This window comes from Colius striatus, chromosome 12, assembly GCF_028858725.1.
Source record: "Colius striatus isolate bColStr4 chromosome 12, bColStr4.1.hap1, whole genome shotgun sequence".
Taxonomy (NCBI): Eukaryota; Metazoa; Chordata; class Aves; order Coliiformes; family Coliidae; genus Colius; species Colius striatus.
The window spans coordinates 21,950,572-21,970,175 of NC_084770.1; the positions used below are offsets into that span (position 1 = coordinate 21,950,572).

Sequence of the window (19,604 nt, forward strand, 5' to 3'; positions counted from 1 at the left end):
ATCAGCGTCTCAGAGGCAGATCCTGATGTGCCAACAGCAAGAGTGGCACCTGGCATTTTCCATATCCAAACTCACCAGCAGTGTGTGAAGCTGCCCACGGTGTCACCAGCTGGCAGAGGATGGAGGGTGATGCCAAGGTGGGTGTGAGGGCTGCCAGCAGGGTCAGCAAAAGGGACGTGAGAGCAGCAGCATCCAAGCCAGCGCTTCCCTGCCCTGCATTGGGTACCTGGCTCCTTGGATGGCACCAGATAGCAAACTGGTGGCAGAGCCAGCCTGTGTACCTGCATTGGAGCACAATCTGCCATCCCTTGGCAGCACCTCATGCCCAGGCCGGTAGATTGGTGTGAGGGGTGTGTGAGCAGAGGTGGGGCATTTCACTGTATATAGGGACATATACCTGTAGACACCATGTACTGTATCTTTCCTTTCCTTTTTCCTTTCCTTTCTCCTTTCCTCTCCTTTCTCCTTTCCTTTCCTTTCCTCTCCTCTCTCCAAACATTCTTTTATCTTTATGTCACACAAAATATGCCCCGTATATAAACAGCAGAGATGTTGATGAGGGAACAGCAGCTCTATCTGAGCCTATACCGCCGAGCCACGGCCGCGAGCGGAGCTGCCGTGCGGCGCGGGAGGCGGGTGGCGGGGCGGAGGCGGGGCCGCGGGGCCGATCCGCCCCCGCCGTCCCAGGCGATGCACCCGCGTCGCGCCCGCGCCCGCCTCCCGCCATGTCCCGCCACAGCCAGGAGCCCGACAGGTGAGCGGGGACGGGGGGGAACGGGGGTCTCGGCTGCCCCTCGCCCTGCGCCGCTCCGCTCCCGGGCCTCCCTCGGCATCCCCGGGCGAGCCGCGCTCCTATTATCCTCCTCTCCGCATCTTCCCGCCATCCTTTTGCCGCCTTTCTGCACCCCCAGGCCCTCCCGCCGCCCCCCCTGCAGCTGCCCTACGCTCCCGCCCCCTCTCAATCCCCCCAGCATCCTCCCCATCCCCCTCCCCACTCTGCCCAGCATCCTCCCCATCCCCACTCTGCCCAGCATCCTCCTCCTTCTCATCCTCCCCCTCCCCCCTACCATCTGCATCCTCCAGCCTCCTCCATCCCCCACCCCGCTCTCCATTGCCTGCCGTCCCCCTCCTCTCCCCCGCCTTGCCAGAGCCCAAGAAAGGGTCTCAGCCCGGCGGCTCCTTCCTCCCGCACCCCTCCAAAAAAATAAAAGCCAGAGCGGTTTTGGGTCACAGGGCTCAGCCTTGCACCTGCAGCGGGGACTCCCCGAGCCTGCCCAGCTCCCGGCGCCGCTCGCCATCCTCTCCTGCGACAGACAAAAGCGCTGGGCGAGCCAGCTCCGCTCCGCTCCGCCCCGCTCCGCTCCGCTCCGCCGCTCCCGCTCCGCCCCGGCCGCGCTCCGCTGCTCCCGCCGCCGATTGCCGAACCGGGCGGCGGCTGCGGCCCTTTAGAAACGGGGCTCTTTAGAAACGAGCCCGTTGATCTTTCCCCTCCACAGCTGCCGTCGCTCCCGGGGTCACCGCGCTTCGGTTTTGCTTCAGCGGGGGCTGGGAAACCCCCTCCCAACGGCAGCCCCGGGCGGGCGGGAGTGAAGCTGGCAGGGCCTTGCTTCCCCTTTGTAATTAACTCCGGGCAATCATTTCGTTCTGAACACTGCTGCGTTTTCCTTTCTTTCTTTTTGTTCCCCTCCCCGTTTCTCCCTCCCCTCCGGAGCATGCTTTTTAGCACAGGAGAAGGGAACTGCAGCTGTGAAGGATATAACCTGCTGCAGGCAACCCTTATTTAGCAAGCCTGCACTTGGTGGAAGGGTTACACAAACTGCATAAACGGCACTTGGCTCAGGCACCATCTCTGGGCCACGTCCAGGCTTTGTCCAAATCTTGCAGATAATGTGTCGTTATTTATTTGTTTTTAACGTCCAATTTGGAAGCACAAACTTTGTTGTGCAATTCCCCATGTGTGCCTGTGATGAAACTCTTGCCCACTGTCTATTGGCCACAGCAATGTTTTCCCTGTCCTTGAGTGACAAACTCACAGCTTTGGGCTGCATGGGAGCATCCCTGTGCAGGGACATCCCTGTGTGGGAGCCTGTCCTGCCATGCTTTGCCCAGGACCTCCCTACTTGCATCTCTTCATTCCTCAGCCATATGTTAGGGGATTTATTTTCCTGCTTCTACCATTACCTCCTATTCACTTTTTTATTGTTGAATCTTGTGTTTGAACTGCTATGATGCCTACCCATCCCAGCAGCACCCTTCTGCTACAAGGTGTGCCCTGAGGGAGCTAGGGCCCAAAGCAGATGGGCTGTGAGTGGTCAAAATCATGAGATGGTCAAAATCAGCCTCTTGAGCTGGCCTGGCTTGGCCTCACCATCACCAGTATCCCTCAGCATTGTCAGGGTGGCACTGAAATCCCTCACCTGCCTCCAGAGAGCGAAGGGAGAGATGTTCTTGCTCTGCCCACGTGGCATATGCCTGCTGTTCCAGCCACTGGAAAAGAGGAGAGGCTTTGATATTTGCTTGTGCTACCAAAGGGAAGGAGAGCTGGATGTCATAAACCTGCTGGTTTATGGTAATTGCACCCAGGGCTGGATGTCACCTGCTGGTTTATGGTAAGTGCACCCAGGGCTGGATGTCTCCTGCTGGTTTATGGCAACTGCACCCAGGGCAATTCCCTTCCTCAGCAACAGCTTTGGTGGAGCCTCAGGGCACATATTGTGAAGCTCCAGAGAAAGGTTTCCAGACCTGATCTTTCTCTGGAATGACAAACCCAGCAAACAGACACGTGCCACAAATGGACATGAGGTCTGCTGCAGTCACCCTCCACATGTGAGTGTTCCTCTGAGCATCTGTGCTGCTGCAGGAGATGGGATGGACTGCTGCCAAAACCCATGGGCCAGAGCCAGGGCTGTGGGAGATGTTAGAGAAAAGGAGTTTTTAATCACCAACCTTTAATTCTAAGCTACCTTTAGAACCTCTGATTCCCTGGCCAAAGCCAGGGCGTGCTGCTCCTGGGTAAATGCCCACTTGTGTGCTGATCTGCTGACAGATTTCCTCCTCTTTTGTCTTCCAGCGGAATCGAGTCCCTCTCTTCAGATGAAAAAGGTATGGCAATGGTATAAAATACAGCACTTCTGATGGGTTTGTTATGAGCAATGCCCATCCTTGGAAATGGAAATGTTGATTTTACAGCTGCTGCCTTTAAAAACCATGGTGTAACCCCTTAATTTAATGACTACATTTTGAGTTGTTTATGCTCATTGTTTTTAAATGAATATTCCTTTCCTATTTATTCCCCTCCCCTGACCTGAATAGTAGAATAAACACCAAGAGTTAGATCTTTTTCAAGCTTATATCCCCTGGCTACTGTTTTCTTGCAGAGCTGGTGACTTGTGCTGTGGAGGGAAAGGGCTCATCTGAGGAGCAGTCGACGGGTGAGCACAGGCAGGGCTGAGGGGATGGGGGAGTGGTCACGTGGCGGTGATAAAACCTCAGTGTAGACACTGCTGCAACTCCTCAAGTCACTTTGCAATACAGGAGGTTTCTCTTCAGCTTAGGCTCAGTTTGTGAGCACATCTCCGTGAGTTGTGTCACCGGTGGGACACACCACTGATGCTTCTCACACCTCACTTGCACACCACAGAAAACCATAATTGAACTGAGTGAACCATCACATGCCATGAGTGAAGCTCCAAAATAGTCCCAGGTTGTATAAAGCATTAAAATAAAGCATCTTGACCACCACACGTACCCTTCTTGTGGGCCTGGGTAACCCCTAAGTCTCCTCTGATGCTGGGCTTCATTCCTCTCATGCTCCTCTCCACCCAAGTACTTTTTCTGCTCTACTATTTAACTTGCTGACTGATGTGATACATTTCAATTCTAGAGGTATCCTTTTACCCACCTGTGGCATTGCTTTAAATCATTCTGCCTGTGACTAATGGGGTGTAATTCTCTTAAGGAGAGGACAGTTCCGAAAGCAGCTCCAGCAGCAGTAGCTCAGGAGAGGACTCAGGTGAGCATCATTTTGTGGTTTATGCATTTTCTCTCTTTGGTTTGAAGCATCTGCTCTTCATGGGAATGGTCAGGGAATTGTTGTATAAGCCTGTTAATTCAGTGATTGCATGCTGAAAAGCAGAGTGATATTTTTGTGAGCAAATGATTTCCTGGCTGCTCAGTTTTGAGCAGAGCAATAATAGAGGAGCAGCAGCTAATGTTGCTTTAGCCTCGTAGACACAATACACACAGATGTTTTTACACCACAGTAGTTGTCCAAACACCAAGAGGCTATAAATCTGCATAAAAGTTGGCAGCAAAAGTGGCAAAACAGGATGGACAGGAAAAGAATTAAAGGAAGTGTTTGCTGTTGATGAAAAGCCTGTGGGTTTGCGCTTACACGGGTTATACCACCAGCAGTTTATCCTGGTTTTGTGCAAGATTGATAGTCTTTAGTTAGATAATGACAAGGCTGTTTCTCCTCAGATGTGGAGGAGTCGGACGGAAGAAGGTCGGGTGAGTGTGCTTTTATTGTCTTCCTTCCCTCTGCCCTGCGAGGCGTGAGGAGGCCAAGGCAGAGAAACGAGGTCGGCGAGCCGCCATGGCTGGAGAGTGATTTAGTGCTGGCCCAGCCCTCACCCCGTGTCTTTTCATAAAACAACTTCCTAGAGAGCATCCCCAGAGGGAAGGGTGTCCTGGGAGCTGCTGCTGGGGGCTGAGCTGAGCTGAGCTGCCACAAGCAGCCCCCTCTCCCCACTCCCACCACGCTGCAACCCAGGAAGCAGCGTCGCGGTGGGCTGGGAGCCAACATGCTGGGTGGTGTTCGCCTGATGTTTTCCAGGCCCTTCACTGCAGCAAGATGTTTTCTGCCTCTCCCACATCTGCCTGCCCAGGAGGGTGTTGATGTCCCAAGGTGACCTTGGGACAACCTGGCTGGAGTCCCTGCTTGCAGGGAGAGGTGTTGGTGGGACGAGGAGCCTGTGCCCCTGCATGCTGGCAGCCAGCCCTGCCCTCACAGCACTCAGCTGCTGCAAAATCCACCCTTCAGGCTATAAGCTTTTGCCCAGTGTGTCAGCTCTGCCCTCTCTCCGTTAATAAGGAGGATTCAGGCACTTTAGAATCATTTTATGGGGACAAAGACATTGTGTATAGCGTGGTTACCTGCTTACAGGGAAGCACTGTTGCCAGCTTCCATGCTGACTGTTTGAACTTTGTACTTGGCACAACAAGCCTTGTCCCAGGGTTGGATCTTTGCTTTTTAACCCTTGCAAAGGTTTCTGGTAGTTTGGGCAAACGATGAGCTTTTGACAAAAGCTGCATCCTGATGTTCAGCTTCATCCCCATGCCATGCACAGCCTGCACATGCAGGTGTGCAAATGTGCCTGCAGGGACTGAGTCGTAGGAATATTCTCTTCAGGGTTTTATGAACGTAATCAAATTAAATGGGTGGGTTGTCCTTGCTGAATATGGGAGCAGAAACGTGCTGGAGGCTGAGGCATTTGCTGCAAACTTGGTTTTTTTTTGTAGATGAAGAACAGGAAGAGAAGGAATCGCCACAGCACTGCAATGAAACAGGTAGTAACAGATCTCATGGGAGCTGGTTTGTTGGTTTTCTTCTGGATGTGCAATTACTTTGCTTCTAATGAGCTGATGTGTGTGTTTTCTCCCTAGGAGTGAAGTGCCTGCCACGCTGTGAACACTGCGGGAATGAAAACGTACGTTGATAAGAAAAAACAACCCACATGTTTTGCATGAGAGCATTTGCTATTCCATCCTCTCATCACCTTTTTAAATATGTATGTTTTAAAACCTGTTTGCAGGACCAGAAGGAGCAGGTGAACCCCAGGAGACTTTCTGGAGGACAATATATGTACGGACTGTTTTACTCTAATGGGTATCCATTTGCATTGTTCTCACCATCAAGATACTTCCACGTTTGGTTGAAGTGGTGAAAAAGACTGATTTGCTGCACAAATACACTTCTGCTTGAAGATGCCTCCAAATCCTTAAAGATAAACAATTTAGAGTAGCACCCTTTGCTCCCTCTAGATCATGGTCCAGGACAGCTCTTAGGATGGCTTCCTGCAGTAACTAATATCATTTTCATGTGCCTGTTTCAGTCTGGACACACGTGAGGGCTCTTGCCCTGCTTCACAGGGATACTCATCCTCCCTGTTTGCACTGACCTTTTATTTTACTTTGGCTGTCAGCCTTGTGCTTTCTGTCTCAGGCTTGGAAGCTGTCACCAGCACATGATGCTGATGTTGTCCGTGTATGGTGCTGGTGCTGTCGGTGTGCAGCGTTGGCTCTGACACTGATGGCAGCTGGGCTGAGCCCTTTGTGTAAAAGCAGCTGCTTCATTTGCAGGAAACGTTATGCAAAATGTTCATTACCATTATTTTGCATGCCTTGGCTGGGTCCTCCTGGCTGGTTTTTAACACTCCAGAGACAGTTTAAATGTAGAGACTGGAGATAAAATGATTGTGTGGTTTCTGTACTGTTCAGATAAAGTGCCCTGTGCTCCTTGGGAAGGGAGTTTCTCTGTTGCCCCTTGCAAACCACATTTTAATGGTATTTACTAGCTGGTGGAACCTAAACTAACTGGATCGCTCTTGCCTGTGGCAGGGTGAAGCTGGACGCAGAGGGGACTTACCAGTGCAGCATCACAGGCTTGATTTTTGAGGTGACGGGTGCCGTCAGGATCACATATTCCCTCCTATCCTGGAGCAAATATGCCAGCCTGGTGGAGAAGCCCTGGATCGTGGGCGGCCCTCTCTTCAATGTGCACTGCGACTCGACCCCCGCTCTCAGCTCCATCCAGTTCCCACACTCCCTCTGCCTCAGCGGTGAGTGCTGGTGGGGAGGGGAGGCTGCAGGCTCCCTGGCGCAGGAGGTGCTGAGCCAGCCCCTGTCTGTGTGTATCCCTGCAGATCATGGCCCTGGCATGGCCTTCAAGGTTTTGCACATCAAAGGCGAGGGCGCAGCCATCGAGCCGTCCGCCGAGTACTCGGCCTCGCACGTGAAGTGGGTGGTGAGCTCGCTGTCGCCCGTGGGGCCGCTCATCCAGAGCCAGGAGCCTGTGCACTACCATGGCGCTGTCATCCTCTACAAAGCCGTTGACGAGAATCCCTCCTTGTCCTTTCGGGTCTACGTGGCTACAAACAATGATTCCTTTATAAAGGTAGGGCTGGTGTTGGGGCTGGAGGGTGCTGTGATGGAGAGATACTGGGAGGGCTGGTGATGGGGGATGCTCCGTGGAGGATGGGGTATGGCAAAGGGGTGCTGGTCTCCGTAGTGTTGGCATGCAGTAGGAATGTGCATATGATGAGATCTCTGTACCAAAAAGACCTGCTGAGTTAGGATATGATACTTGGGTAGTTGTACCAGCCCACGTGCTCACTTGTGAGCTGCTGTAGAAAAAACCCCATTGTCAGAAACCTATTCGCCACCAAGGTCCACGGAGCTTGGGATTTATACCTGGAAGGGCTTCTTGTCCTTTCACCCATTCCCCACTGCAATCCCAGAATCCCAGACTGGTGGGGGGTGGGAAAGACCCTGCAGAGCTCATCCAGCCCAACCTCCTGCTAAAGCAGGTTTCCCTCCATCAGGAGGCACAGGAACCAAGTGTCCAAGTGGGTTTGGAAACCTGAGAAGGAGCCTCCACACCCTCCCTGGGTAGCCTGAGCCAGGGCTCCCTCACCACCAAAGTGTAAATGAGATCCTGTCTCAGTCTTCTCCAGGCTAAGCAGCCCCAGGTCCTGCAGCCTTTCCTTATAAGAAAAATGTTCCAAATACCTAGGTAAAATTAGGAGAGCACAGCAATGAATAACCTTCCTTTTATTCAGATTGCAGACTTCTCTCTAATTTCACCCATGTAGCACAATAGCCAAAGAGGTTTGTTTGATGTTTCTTTTTTAAGACAGTGCTTAGCACATAGCTTGCTGTAAAGGTTGACATGTAGGACAAGTTGTGACCATTTCACACAGCTGGCTTCAGAGAAAAGCCTACGGAGCCACTTCAGCATAGGTTTTAAATGTTCATTCCCTTACTGAGGCAAGTAACCTTTAAATTGTACTTTTAAATTGTAGGATATCTCAAGAGCTGTAAAACACTCAAATAAGAAGTTTGTTAAAATTGACAAGCCCCCTGTATGCCAAAAGTTACTTCAGAAAGGAAAAAGGTATAGATTAGTTTGCGAGCCAGAAGCTGAAATAACTCCAGAGGTAAGTCCCTTGCATAACCTTTGTTTTCTGCACTGCAGCTTCATTAGAATCATGGCACAAAATGGCTTTTTCCTACATGTTCCTGCACTGGCATTAAGGGCATTTCTCACATTCATTTGCCATTGCTGCAGAAAGCATTTGCCCCTTAGGGCCTTAAAGTTTTGGGATGAAATCCTGATGCCAAAATCAAGAGCAAAACTCTGGGAAAACTGGAGTTGGGCTCAGATGTGTGCCAAGAGCCCAGCACAGCTGGGCTGCAGAGCTTCTTTGGTTGATGTTTTGGATAAATATTTCTTTTAAACCTCTTTACATTGTACAGGAAATTGAATTTGTTGATGGATCTCTCTTGAAACTAAAAAGTTACATTGAAGTCTATTTGGAGAAACCTGATGACTTCACCTTGTCTTTGGTTGAGCTGGAGTCTGATGCGATTGTATGGAAAGCAAAACTGAGAGCCAGTGAGTCTTTGGGCTTCCCACAACTGCTTTGCTCCTGCTGAGGAGATGCAGGAGTTGGGGGGTGTAATCCAGCTCTTAGATGCACCTGAATTCCTACTGTTAAAATGGTGAAGTATGGAGCTGGAAGTGATAGAGAGCAGCTCTGGGAGGATGTTACAGTAACCTGTGTCATCCTTCGTGAGCAAACAGGGGGTGTGGGGGGTGTACAGGAGGATGCTCTGCTGTACTTTCACTTACTGGGAATCATAGGCAGTCTCTGTTGCATATTACAGCTGGCATGCTGCAGCATGTTGGGTGAATGGGCACAAATCATCTCATTACATAAAAGCTCAGTAGCCAGAATCCCAAGAACTTAAGTTTGTGCCTGGGGAATCGTTGGATGTCGGGCATGGCAGTGGGAATTCCTACCTCACCTTTTGTTTCCTCTGAACACTGTTTCCCAGGTGACTGGATACATTACGACCAGAACAAGAATGAGCAGAAAAGAAGCACAGTCAGTAAGTCAGTTTGAAGATACATTGGAGTGGCTTGTTCTCTGTGTACCTCACTTGCTGGGGGTGTAGCTTAAGTCATGTGCAAGAGGTAACATCAGCTCTGCCTTGCTTTCTAGCTGTTAAACGGAAACCAGCGTTCAGCATCTTGGACGAAGAGGGGCTCTGTAGCAAAAAGAAAAAGACTCCTATTGCAGGTAGAGAGTTGCTGGTGCTGTTTAAAATAACAGGTTGTTTGGGATTTGGGTGGGGTTTTTTTTTTGGTGTCCCATAAATTGAGCCTGAGCTCAGTTTTTTAAAGGCTTGCACAAATCTGAGTGAAATAGAGGAGGAGAAAGTGCTGATTATCACAGAATCATAGAATCTTAAAGGTTGGAAGGGACCTGGAAAGCTCATCCAGTGCAACCCCCCTGCCAGAGCAGCACCACCTAGAGCAGGGCACACAGGAACTCATCCAGCTGGGTTGGAATGTCTCCAGAGAAGGAGACTCCACAGCCCATCTGGGCAGCCCCTGCCAGTGCTCCCTCATCCTCACTGTTAATTTTTTCTTTATGTTTCTTTGGAACCTCTCCTGTTCCAGCTTGTGCCCATTGCCCCTTGTCCTACCATTGGCCATCACTGAGCACAGCCTGGCTCCAGCCTCTTGACACCCACCTTTATGGATTTGTGAACATGAATGAGGTCACCCCTCAGTCTCCTCCAAGCTACAGAGCCCCATCTCCCTCAGCCTTTCATCACAAGGGAGCTGCTCCACTCCCTTATCTTGGTGGCCCTGCACTGAACTCTCTTTGTAGGTGCAGACTTTGTACTTCCATTCATATACTGTGGTACACTGTCAGTCACTGGGCAAGTCAAGGGGGAAACAGGTGATTTGCTTTAAAAGGATCAGCTGAAATGGTATTGTCTTCTAAGACTGGGTGAGAGTGGCTGGTTTTGAAGGAGATTTCTACTACATGTGTCAGATTTTGCATTTGGGATATCTCCTGAGCCGTAACAAGCTGAGTTTTTCTGGGATAACAAAAATAGTCAGCTCCCATTTATTGTTGAGATGTGATGTCCTGATGGTCAGAAATTGATGTCTGGCAGCTCCCACCCAGGAACTGCTCAGTCACTGATGGCGACTTGGAGAAAATACAGAAGAAAGAGTGTTAAATAAACAAACAAAAGGGCAAAAGTAGCCATGTAGATGGTCTTTTATAGCTGCATGAAGCCATGAGGAGGAGAGCTTCCATCCCCCAAAACCTCAGGTTTGTGTGTAGGGGGTGACACCAAGAAGGAAAGCAGCTCAGTCCATGTGGAAACATGGGCTGAGGCTTTTGAGCCATTGTGATTAAAGGAAAACCAAACATCAGCTCTCTGGAGGTTTCAGTAACAGCTGTCTGAACATGCAGTGAGTGCTCAGTGTGGTCCTTAACATTATACAGCTCAAAACCTCTGGGTGCTTGGTAACCCAACGTGCCAAAGGAGCTGCTTATACAGAGGGAAAAGCTCTTTTTCAGTGGCCAGCATGCAGTCAGGTGATGTCATCTTTGTGAGCAGGGCTTCTCAGTCCCTCAGCTGCTTCTGTCCAGTGCTTGGCTCTCATTGGGTGATCAGATCACCTTCATTGCTGTGGTACAGAATTAGGTTGGTGACAGCAATATCTTGATAATAAAGGACTTGCTAAAATTGGAAGTTATTGCATCACAAATACGTTATTCTAAGTCTTGTACAATAAGTTCCTCACCACTTGCTCCCATTTGCAAGATCTCTAAGTGTGTGTTTTATGCTTGTGCAGCAGAAGACAGGATTAAGATTCCTCTCCTCAGGACCTGCTGTTGGGTTTAGTCTCATCCAAGGGAGTTAGAAGCCATTGCAGTGCTTTGAAATGTACGTGATCACAACTCTACAGGACACCTGAGCTTTTGGGTTTGTTTCAGATCCACAAATGGAGCTTGAGTAATTTATCTGTGTTCCTGCTTAGTAACAAAATGCTGAGAGATTTTCCAACTTCTGAATAATTTCCAGGTTGCTGTGGTCAAAGTGAGGGGGCTTGGCAGGGTGAAAGGAGAGCTTGGACTCGATGGTCTGAAAGGTCTTTTCCAACCATAATGGTTCTATGATTGTCGCCCCCCGGTCATGCACAGACCTCAGGGTGTTATTTAGTTAGTGAGAAGGGGTGATGTTAAATCTGACATTTGTTCTTTGTCTTTTCAGATGGAACTGAAACAAAAAAATTAACTGATCAACAGCTGATGGTGATCGCAAAGCTGTTTGGTAGGCAGTGGAGAGAAATTGCCATTGAGTGTCTTCAGATGGAGATGAAAGACATTGAGCAGATTCAGGCAACAGAGAAAGAAGTTAACATGCAAAAATTTCTGTTGTTAAGCAAGTGGAGAGACAGAGAAAAAAGCAACGGGACGGCAGCAGCTTTGTACAGCAGCCTCAGCGACAAGGCGTCCTACGAGATCCTGCAGGCCCTGCAAGGTAGCACCTTCCCCTCCCGTTGCCTCCACACCACTGCCTTTCACATGGGTTTTAAGAGTTCACAGCAGAGTTTACCAGACACTTACTGCATGTTTTACTACCTAGGTCTGAACCATCTCCCCTCTGGTATTAGCAAGGACTTGCTTTCTTGTGGCACTTTTATAGTTCCCTTCAGAAATCGATGCCACACAACAGTATTTTTGCCCTGGCTGTGCTGAGAGTGCTCTCAGCATGGCCCAGCCCTCTAGCACATCCCTGTTACATACCCAGACCAATTCTTGCTCTTCACTGGAAGTCCTAAGAAAGAAATGTTTGGGTCTTTAGTGTTCTGTGCTTTAGATTAATGCTTAATTAACGCCTTCCCCCAGTGAGTGGCTTAGTGCCTTGATCATGCAGACCCACGTGTGTGGATGTATTTCCTTCCTGCCCGTGGGTGCTCACACTCATTTCTATGGGGCTCCTTTCCCCAAAACTAAATACCTTCTTCTTCTGGAACAGGCAAAACTTTGTGCTTTCTTAGTTCTCCCTAAAAGCTGTAAAGGATGGAGAGCTGCTCATGCCCCCTCACTGATCTGACCCTCACAAACTTGTCTGTGCTGTAGCCTTGTGCTGGCTTGTAGGTTTTTAACTTTTTATAACTTAGCTGGAGTATTGCAGAAACTTCCAGAGACTGGATAACGTGTTTGGGTGTGTGTGTGTGTGTGTTCCTTCCCTCCCTCAGGTTTCTCGTCTCAGTGCTGAGCTGGTGATGCTGCAGCTGGAAGGAGAGCGGTGGGAGCTTTTCTGGCTGCATCCCTGGGATCTCGCTGAGGTTTGGGAAGGAAGCTGCAAGGCATCAGCACACACTGGAAGGTGTAGGCAGGATCTTTGCAAGAATGTGAATGAAATTTTGTGCAGATTTAAGCACACTGAAGACTTTGAGCAGCAGGTTGTGGCGGCGTGGCTGGCAGTGCCGGCCTTCACAGATGGGGAAACTCAACACCACTATGACCTAGTTTTGTCTCATTGGAGCCAGTCTTAAAAGACATGAACACTGGAAGAAACCAGTTTTACCTTGTTCAGGTATAGGATCATTATCTGGAAATGTTTTTACTTACATCAGGGAAAGACAGGGTGAAAAGTTACGTGGAAACTTTCATCCCCTTTAAAAAAACAACCCCAAGAACTGCCACAATCATGAGGTACATTGTATTTCCCTCAGATGCCCAAAATCAGGGAAGAATCATCCTAAACTTGCAGGTAAATTCCTTTGCATAACCACTGTACATATGCATGATCACTGTATATACTGGTGTACATTCAGTCCTTGTTAAGCTATGTTTCTGTTTGCTGCAATCCCAAAGGCTGCTTTCATGGGATAACCACTCTTCTCTCCAGGCAGCTTTCAGTTTTCCCTGGGAACTTCTTTTCCCCTCTTCACTGTATAGTCTGTCTCAGTTTTTTTATGAGATCATTTTTTTTTACGTTGTATAAATTTGTTTTTTGTATGATAAACTTTTTTATACTTGTTTTTTTTTACTGGATTAATTGGAACTTGACTAGAATGAAGGGGCTTCAGCTAAACTGGGAGAAGCTGCACAGGCTGCTAACCCTGTCAGCACAAGTGGGAAAGGTCTTGAATGTGATTTGCAGAAGAGAGCAGTGGCCTGATGTGGGAGATTGTCTTGTTGCATTCATTTGGCTGTCTCCCACTGTGTGTGTTTCTGAAAGAAAAAGCATCCTTTGAAAAAAAAAAGAGGATTAAAAAGGAAACATTTACACTAGTTATGGATGATTTTGGTTTTTTAAAATGTTGCAAGGTGGTTGGATATTGTGGGTCATCTTCCCAGCCCTTGGGGCTCCACTGCTGTGTACATCCCAGGGGCTGACTGAGGGAAGGTCCCCAGGACCTTGTGGGCTTTGCTGCTGGTGAAGCATTTAGGGGGAAAAAAGGTTGTGGGAGCTTATAAGGCTCATGTGATGCTCATCTCCAGGCAGAGTTGCCTTTGGCTCTTCTAGCAGGGACGAGCTGGAGGAAATTGCTATCAAGGGGACCTTTAAGCAAAGTGACCCTCTGGTGAGAAGCAGAAACCAGTAAATCCAAACTGAAAATAAGATGCTTGTTTGTAATAATGAGGGTAACCAGGTAGCACAGCAGACGGTGACAAGAGCTGGTAAGGTGTTCACCTTCAGATCCTTCAAATCAAGATCAAGAACCTCTTTAAAAACAATGTGGATTGTATTCCTGTGGTGTTCAATTTGGCTTCATCCTGTTCTTACAGGTAGAAGGAACCTAAACTCAGGTCACCAGGGCACTGAGGCTGGTGTTACCTGAGGGCTGTGGTGGGTGGTCTGTAGGAGCAGGGACCATGGCTGCAGTTGGAGCAGGGGGAGTTAATCAGATTGCATGTTCAGGGCTGGGGTGGTGTGCAGGGAAGAGGGGAGAGGGTGGGGATGGCAGCTGTCCCTTCAGCATCTCAAAGAGCAGGGGATCCCACTAGCCTCTCAGCATCAAAGTGGGGCTGCTTGAGGGTCCCCAAAGAGATGGGAGAGCACAGGCAAGGGATTCTCACTGAAACAATTTAGGCAGTGATTTTGGAGGGTCTGGGGAATCACCCCAGAAACTATGTAACTGCTGGAAAAATCACTGCAAGTGAGGATGAACCAAAGTGCTGGACTTTGAGCACTCTGAGAGAAACAGCCATAAGAAACACCCCTGAGGTAAGCAATAAGAAGGAGAGGACTAAAAATATGATACCAGAGCTGAATATTCCTGTGGTGTACCTTTACACAGCACCAACCTTCAAACTGTTTTAAAAGCAGGATAGATGTGATGCTGTTGTGTTGATTCACGTTAGGGCTCGAGGAAGGGAAAAAGAAAAGTGACCACATTTTTAACACAAACATTCACTTTATTGGGCAATAAATAGAATAAATAAGGAATATTGTAATAAATAAATTGATCCTTATAAATAGGTTTCCATTTCTAAAAACAGCTGAATAAATAAATAAATGGGGGGGGGGGGGAATGACAGCTGAATAAATCAATCAGTGAAAAGTGACAGTTGGTGAGTGTTTGGTGCTGGAAGAATATTTTGGTACTACAATGTAGCTTATTTCCTAGAAGTCTAGAAGTCTTTAACATGAGAGCTTAAAAGGCACTGCCAACAGCTCACTAAAACCCGATTTATAAGCAACTGTGAAATATAGAATCATAGTAATAGTAATAATAGAATAGTACAGAATCAGTCTGTGATCCTATACTATGTGCTAGATTCCTTAAAAGCCCCCCAGCCACCTTGCAGGGTGTTGACTCTCCACAACATGCTGGGGTGTGGTTTCTAGGCAGAGTGCTCACAGGGAGCTCTCTGGTGAGGCCAGGAAGTTCATCATCCTGTGGATGGTGATGGTGCGGATTCGGAAGGCGTGAAGGATGCCACAGAGCCTCATCCTCTCCTGGAAGGAGCCCAGGCCCGTGCTGGCCTTTGGCTGTGGGGTGCTCCTGCTGCTGCTCCTCCTCAGAGCCTGGGAACAGGTAAGTAGGTTAAAAACCATCACTAGAAAATGGCTAAACCCCACCAGAAAACTCTCCCACTCTCTTTATGTTTCTCACCCTCTGAGTGATAAAGGAGAAGACTCAGAAATGAGAATGGGTTCTCCTAAAGGGAAGATTTCAAGTATTTAAGGACACGATTAATTGACTTAGGATGGGCAGCTGTGCTCTCCTGGTGACAAAAAAACATCCATCCATGCACAAAGGCTCTTTCTGCCCAAGACCAAAGATGACTGTTAAGTGGTAAGCCTATGGCCAGCTTTGGCTAGCAGCCTCTTAGATTGGGCTCATCTGCTTGTGGCCAGAATCTCCATATTCATTATACCAGGTATATTATATTTCAATATTTGGAAAAGAAATAGAGCTGCACCCCTTTTATTCCATCCTTTAGTTTTGAATCGTGGCAGAAAATCCTGTAGTCATTGTGAAAGCAGAGCAGTGTGTAAGAAAGAGGGCTGCTAAGGAGCCATACATCTGAGTCCTGGTGTTGTCTTGGCTGTATCAGCAAGGCAAAATTCTGGAGTGAGACACACAGTTCATAACAATCGAGTCCCTTCTAGGAAAAACAGTCACAGCCAAGTTTTTAAATCACTAGATTAAAGAAAGGTCACTGAGTGACTCACAGAATGCAGCAACCTGGATTAAAATCTCTGGTTTAAGGCAGAAATAGTAGAAAGGAAGGAGACAGAAATACTTACTTTCATCATTTCATCAATAGTTGCCAGCACCTTTTGATCATTGAGGTTCTTCAGTGCTGCCCTGTAGGCATTCAGATCCTCATAGATGCCCTGCAGGCATTTCCCCTGCAAAAGGAAAGAGTTATGAGGACATACAGGAATCTGCTATGAAAGGCTTTAAACATACAGCAAGCAAAAGAAGGGGTTCTTTGGGGAAACTTGCAATTTACCGTATCAAAAGTAGAGCTTTCCAGTGCTGGACAGTTTCCAGTCTGCAAATTAAAGAAGAAATGAGAGAGGGTGATTTTGTGGAAGTGTGAATGATGCAGCTGTTCCATGAAACTCGAAAACGTGATGCCGAAACTCGAGTAATTTCTTACCCCTGGATCTTCAGCAATGCAAGCTTGGATCGTGTTGGTGTGATTCTTAGTGATGTCTTCAAGATCAACCTCTTCAAGGGTACATTCAAATCCCAGGGTGCCCAGCTCCTGTGTTAAAAAGGAGATTAAAAAAGGGTCCTTGACTCAGCTCTATGGTACAGTGTGTGTGTGTATACATATATATACGTATGTAAATACACATGAGGCATCACAGCTGTCTGTGCCTGGTTGAATCCAAGGAATGAGGCTGTGTGAGGACCATGGTTAAATACATAAGCTGGGCAAATAGACCAGGAGACTGAGATGCACGTGGCAGTTGCGTTTAATGGCAGTAAGCTCAGGCTTAGCACAGATTCACTTTGCATGCTGTGAACTGCACTGCCTCCATTGCTTTATTCTCTCAGACACTGAATGTGTTGAGGAGTTTATGTGGCTGTAGTTTTAAATGAAAAGTATCTCTCAGAAAGTGAAAGATACCCACTGCCATCTGCACAGATGTTTAACAGTGCTCCCTGACCCCCTGCAAGCATGGGAACAGCACACCTACTTAGTGTGGGGGCTTTTTGTGCCTCTGGGAGGTGAAGCCTGCCACAATAGCAGGGAATTTTAGCAAAAGAAAATCCCCTTGACACCAGTGCCAGCAGGGAAATGTGCCATGGTACCAAACCCACAACACCAGCAAAGATAGACAAATGTAAGTCAGGAACAACTATTTCCTGAGTCAGCTCTGCAGTGGTCTTAGTGTTAAAAAGCATGAGAGCACTCCAGTCCTGGTCCTGCATTGCTGGCACTGCTCAGGGGATGTGTGTTTTTGTGGGGTTGTGGTGAACAACAGCTGAGACACCTATGCAAATCTCCGTCCTGAAAGGCTGCTCAGGGAAGCCACGAAAGCAAAGGTACAGGGTCTAAAAGGTTGTCTACAGAGAGCATCTGCCCTCCTGGATACCATCCTCAACCCATCACTGCCTGGCTCAGGACCCTCACTGACCTATCAGTGCCTGCCTGGGTATCATCACCAACCCACCCCCAACAATCCATCCGCTCCTCTCTGGGTATCAACACTGTCCCATCACCAACTACTCTGTTGCTGTCTGTCTTGGTACCCTCTCCAACCCATCACCACCCACCTGAGTCCCATCACCACCCTTTTGGTACTGTCTCCAACCCATCACCATCCACCTGAGTCCCATCTCCACCCTTTTGGTACTCTCTCCAACCCATCACCATCCACCTGAGTCCCATCACAACCCTTTTGGTACTCTCTCCAACTCATCACCATCCACCTGAGTCCCATCACCACCCTTTTGGTACTCTCTCCAACTCATCACCATCCACCTGAGTCCCATCACCACCCTTTTGGTACTCTCTCCAACTCATCATCACCCTTTTGGTACTCTCTCCAACCCATCACCATCCACCTGAGTCCCATCACCACCCTTTTGGTACCCTCTCCAACCCATCACCATCCACCTGAGTCCCATCACCACCCTTTTGGTACTCTCTCCAACTCATCACCACCCTTTTGGTACTCTCTCCAACTCATCCACCACCCACCCGAGTCCCACCATGACCCTCCTGGGTACCTTCACTGACCCGCCATCCCCTCCCTGGCTCCCACCTCTGTCCCATCACGTCGTGCCCGAGTATCAGCGCTGTCCAGCTCGGTACCGTCCCCCCTTGCCCGGGTACCACCGCGGTCCCACGGCTGCCCGCCTCAGTCCCGTCCCCCAGCTCACCCCCGCCTGCCCAGCTCCCCGTTCCGCTCCGTCCCCGGTCGCCCCGCAGACCTTCAGGCGGTGCAGGGAGGCGCCGGCGGCCCGCAGGAGGTGTCCGGAGAGGCCGGCGCGGCGCGGGGCGGGCAGCGCCCGTGCGGGGCCCGGCAGCAGCGCCGGCAGCAGGCACAGCGCCAGGGGCAGGCACAGCGCGGGCCGCAGCCACAGCGCCAGGGGCAGGCTCAGCGCGGGCCGCAGCCCGGCGCGGCCGCTGGGGGGCGCCGCGTGCCGGCTCATGGCGGGCTCCGGGAGCGCTGCCGGCGCCGCGCGGCCGCCGCCGCTTTATAGGGGGCGGCTGGGCCGGGATTTCCCTCGCCGCTCCTTCCCCTCGCGCTCGGCCGGGCCGGGCCGGGCCGGGGGTAGCCCGGGGCGCAGCCCTCGCTCATCCCGAGAGCGGCCTCCGCCGGGAATCCCGGCTGGGCGGGGGGGCTGCCGCAGCCGGCCGGGGATGGTGCGGGGCAGCGCGGGCACGGGCCGGCCTTGGGTCGGGGCTGTGCCCTTGGCGCTGAAAGGACACTAGTAAGTTGCTTTTTTTTTGCTGCTGTAGTCCGTGTAATCACCGAGTACTTCGACTTTGACTGGCAGGAGGCGAGATGAAGAGCTGAGCCTTGGCTGGAGCTCAGGAGCAACTGGAGGGTCTGTGACCCGAGGCTGAAACACACAAAGGGTGGCTGTCAGGGGGATGAGGAGATGTTTAGTTCTGTTGCCTCCGGCAACACAACGAGGGGTGATGGACATCAGCTGGAACACAAGAAGTTTCACTGAAACCCGAGGAGCAAGTCCTTTGGTGCTGAGGCGAGGGAGCCCTGGCCCGGGCTGCCCAGGGAGGGTGTGGAGGCTCCTGCTCGGGAGGTTTCCAACCCCACCTGGACACGTTCCTGTGCCCCCTGAGCGAGGATAACCAGCTTTAGCAGGGGCTTGGGCTGGAGGAACTCCAAAGCTCTCTTTCAGCCCCCACCATTCTGGGATTCAGTGAAATCTATGACTTTTAGAGTGATGGGCTTGGCAGTGTTGGGTTAGTGGCTGGACTTGATGAGATTAAAGGTCTTTTCCAAGCAAAATGATTCTGTGATTCTCTAAGGGGCAGGTAACTCAGGAGGATAAAAGGAGTTTGTGGGGTTATGCAGGGAGAAAATTAGATGAGATGAAGCCAAACTAGAGCTTAAGCTGGCCGCCACTGTAACAAATTCACCATGTTTCTGTAAATATCAATGACAAAGAAGGGCTTAAGGAAGATCTCCATCCTTTATTGGATGTGGAAAAACACATGGTGACCAAGCATGAGGTACCTAATGCCTTCTTTGCCTTAATCTTCCATAGTAAGAGCAGTTGTTTTTCAGGTACTCAGTGCCCTGAGCTGAGATTCCACAAGGCTCAGTGCTGGGTCCTACATTCAGGTCACCCCAACCCCAGGCAATACTCTAGGATGGGGTAGAGGGGCTGCAAAGCTGCCCAGAGGGAAGGGATTGGGGGATGTTGATCAACAGGGGCTGAAAATGGGCCAGCAGCATGCTCAGGTGGCCATGAAGACCAGTGGCATCCTGGCTTGTGTTGGCACTCGTGTGGCAGCAGGAGCAGGGCAGGGATTGTGCCTCTGTGCTGGGTCCTGGAG

General features: G+C 49.9%; 2 protein-coding genes across 2 annotated transcripts; one reads left to right on the forward strand and one right to left on the reverse strand.

Annotated features, from left to right (window-relative positions):
* The first annotated feature begins 690 nt into the window (after positions 1-690).
* On the forward strand, positions 691-13,379 carry CARD8 (caspase recruitment domain family member 8). Its single transcript, XM_062005886.1, has 16 exons — positions 691-754; positions 3,071-3,102; positions 3,378-3,431; positions 3,959-4,012; positions 4,480-4,509; positions 5,521-5,568; positions 5,665-5,708; positions 5,814-5,863; positions 6,619-6,839; positions 6,924-7,174; positions 8,082-8,216; positions 8,536-8,674; positions 9,118-9,171; positions 9,285-9,362; positions 11,362-11,631; positions 12,353-13,379. The coding sequence occupies exons 1-16, from the start codon at positions 726-728 to the stop codon at positions 12,370-12,372; spliced, it is 1,509 nt and encodes a 502-aa protein (XP_061861870.1). The 5' UTR covers positions 691-725; the 3' UTR covers positions 12,373-13,379.
* A 1,585-nt stretch (positions 13,380-14,964) lies between these two features.
* On the reverse strand, positions 14,965-18,229 carry IL12A (interleukin 12A). The gene is made up of 5 exons (XM_062005295.1): positions 18,008-18,229; positions 16,221-16,328; positions 16,071-16,112; positions 15,862-15,966; positions 14,965-15,135 (listed from the first exon to the last, which is right to left on the reverse strand). Exons 1-5 carry the CDS (start codon positions 18,227-18,229, stop codon positions 14,965-14,967), a joined length of 648 nt encoding a protein of 215 aa, XP_061861279.1.
* Between the last annotated feature and the right edge of the window lie 1,375 nt (positions 18,230-19,604).

Bases quoted from the DNA above. Each gene is read 5' to 3' on its own strand.
- IL12A (XM_062005295.1), bottom strand. From the start codon at position 18,229: ATGAGCCGGCACGCGGCGCCCCCCAGCGGCCGCGCCGGGCTGCGGCCC. The intron at 15,967-16,070 runs GTAAATTGCAAG...TTCCTTTTGCAG, and splicing joins AAAGCTCTACTTTTGATACG to GGGAAATGCCTGCAGGGCAT. The intron at 15,136-15,861 runs GTAAGTATTTCT...ACCTGTTCCCAG, and splicing joins CTATTGATGAAATGATGAAA to GCTCTGAGGAGGAGCAGCAG.
- CARD8 (XM_062005886.1), top strand. From the start codon at position 726: ATGTCCCGCCACAGCCAGGAGCCCGACAG. The intron at 6,840-6,923 runs GTGAGTGCTGGT...GTATCCCTGCAG, and splicing joins ACACTCCCTCTGCCTCAGCG to ATCATGGCCCTGGCATGGCC. The intron at 7,175-8,081 runs GTAGGGCTGGTG...TTTAAATTGTAG, and splicing joins ACAATGATTCCTTTATAAAG to GATATCTCAAGAGCTGTAAA.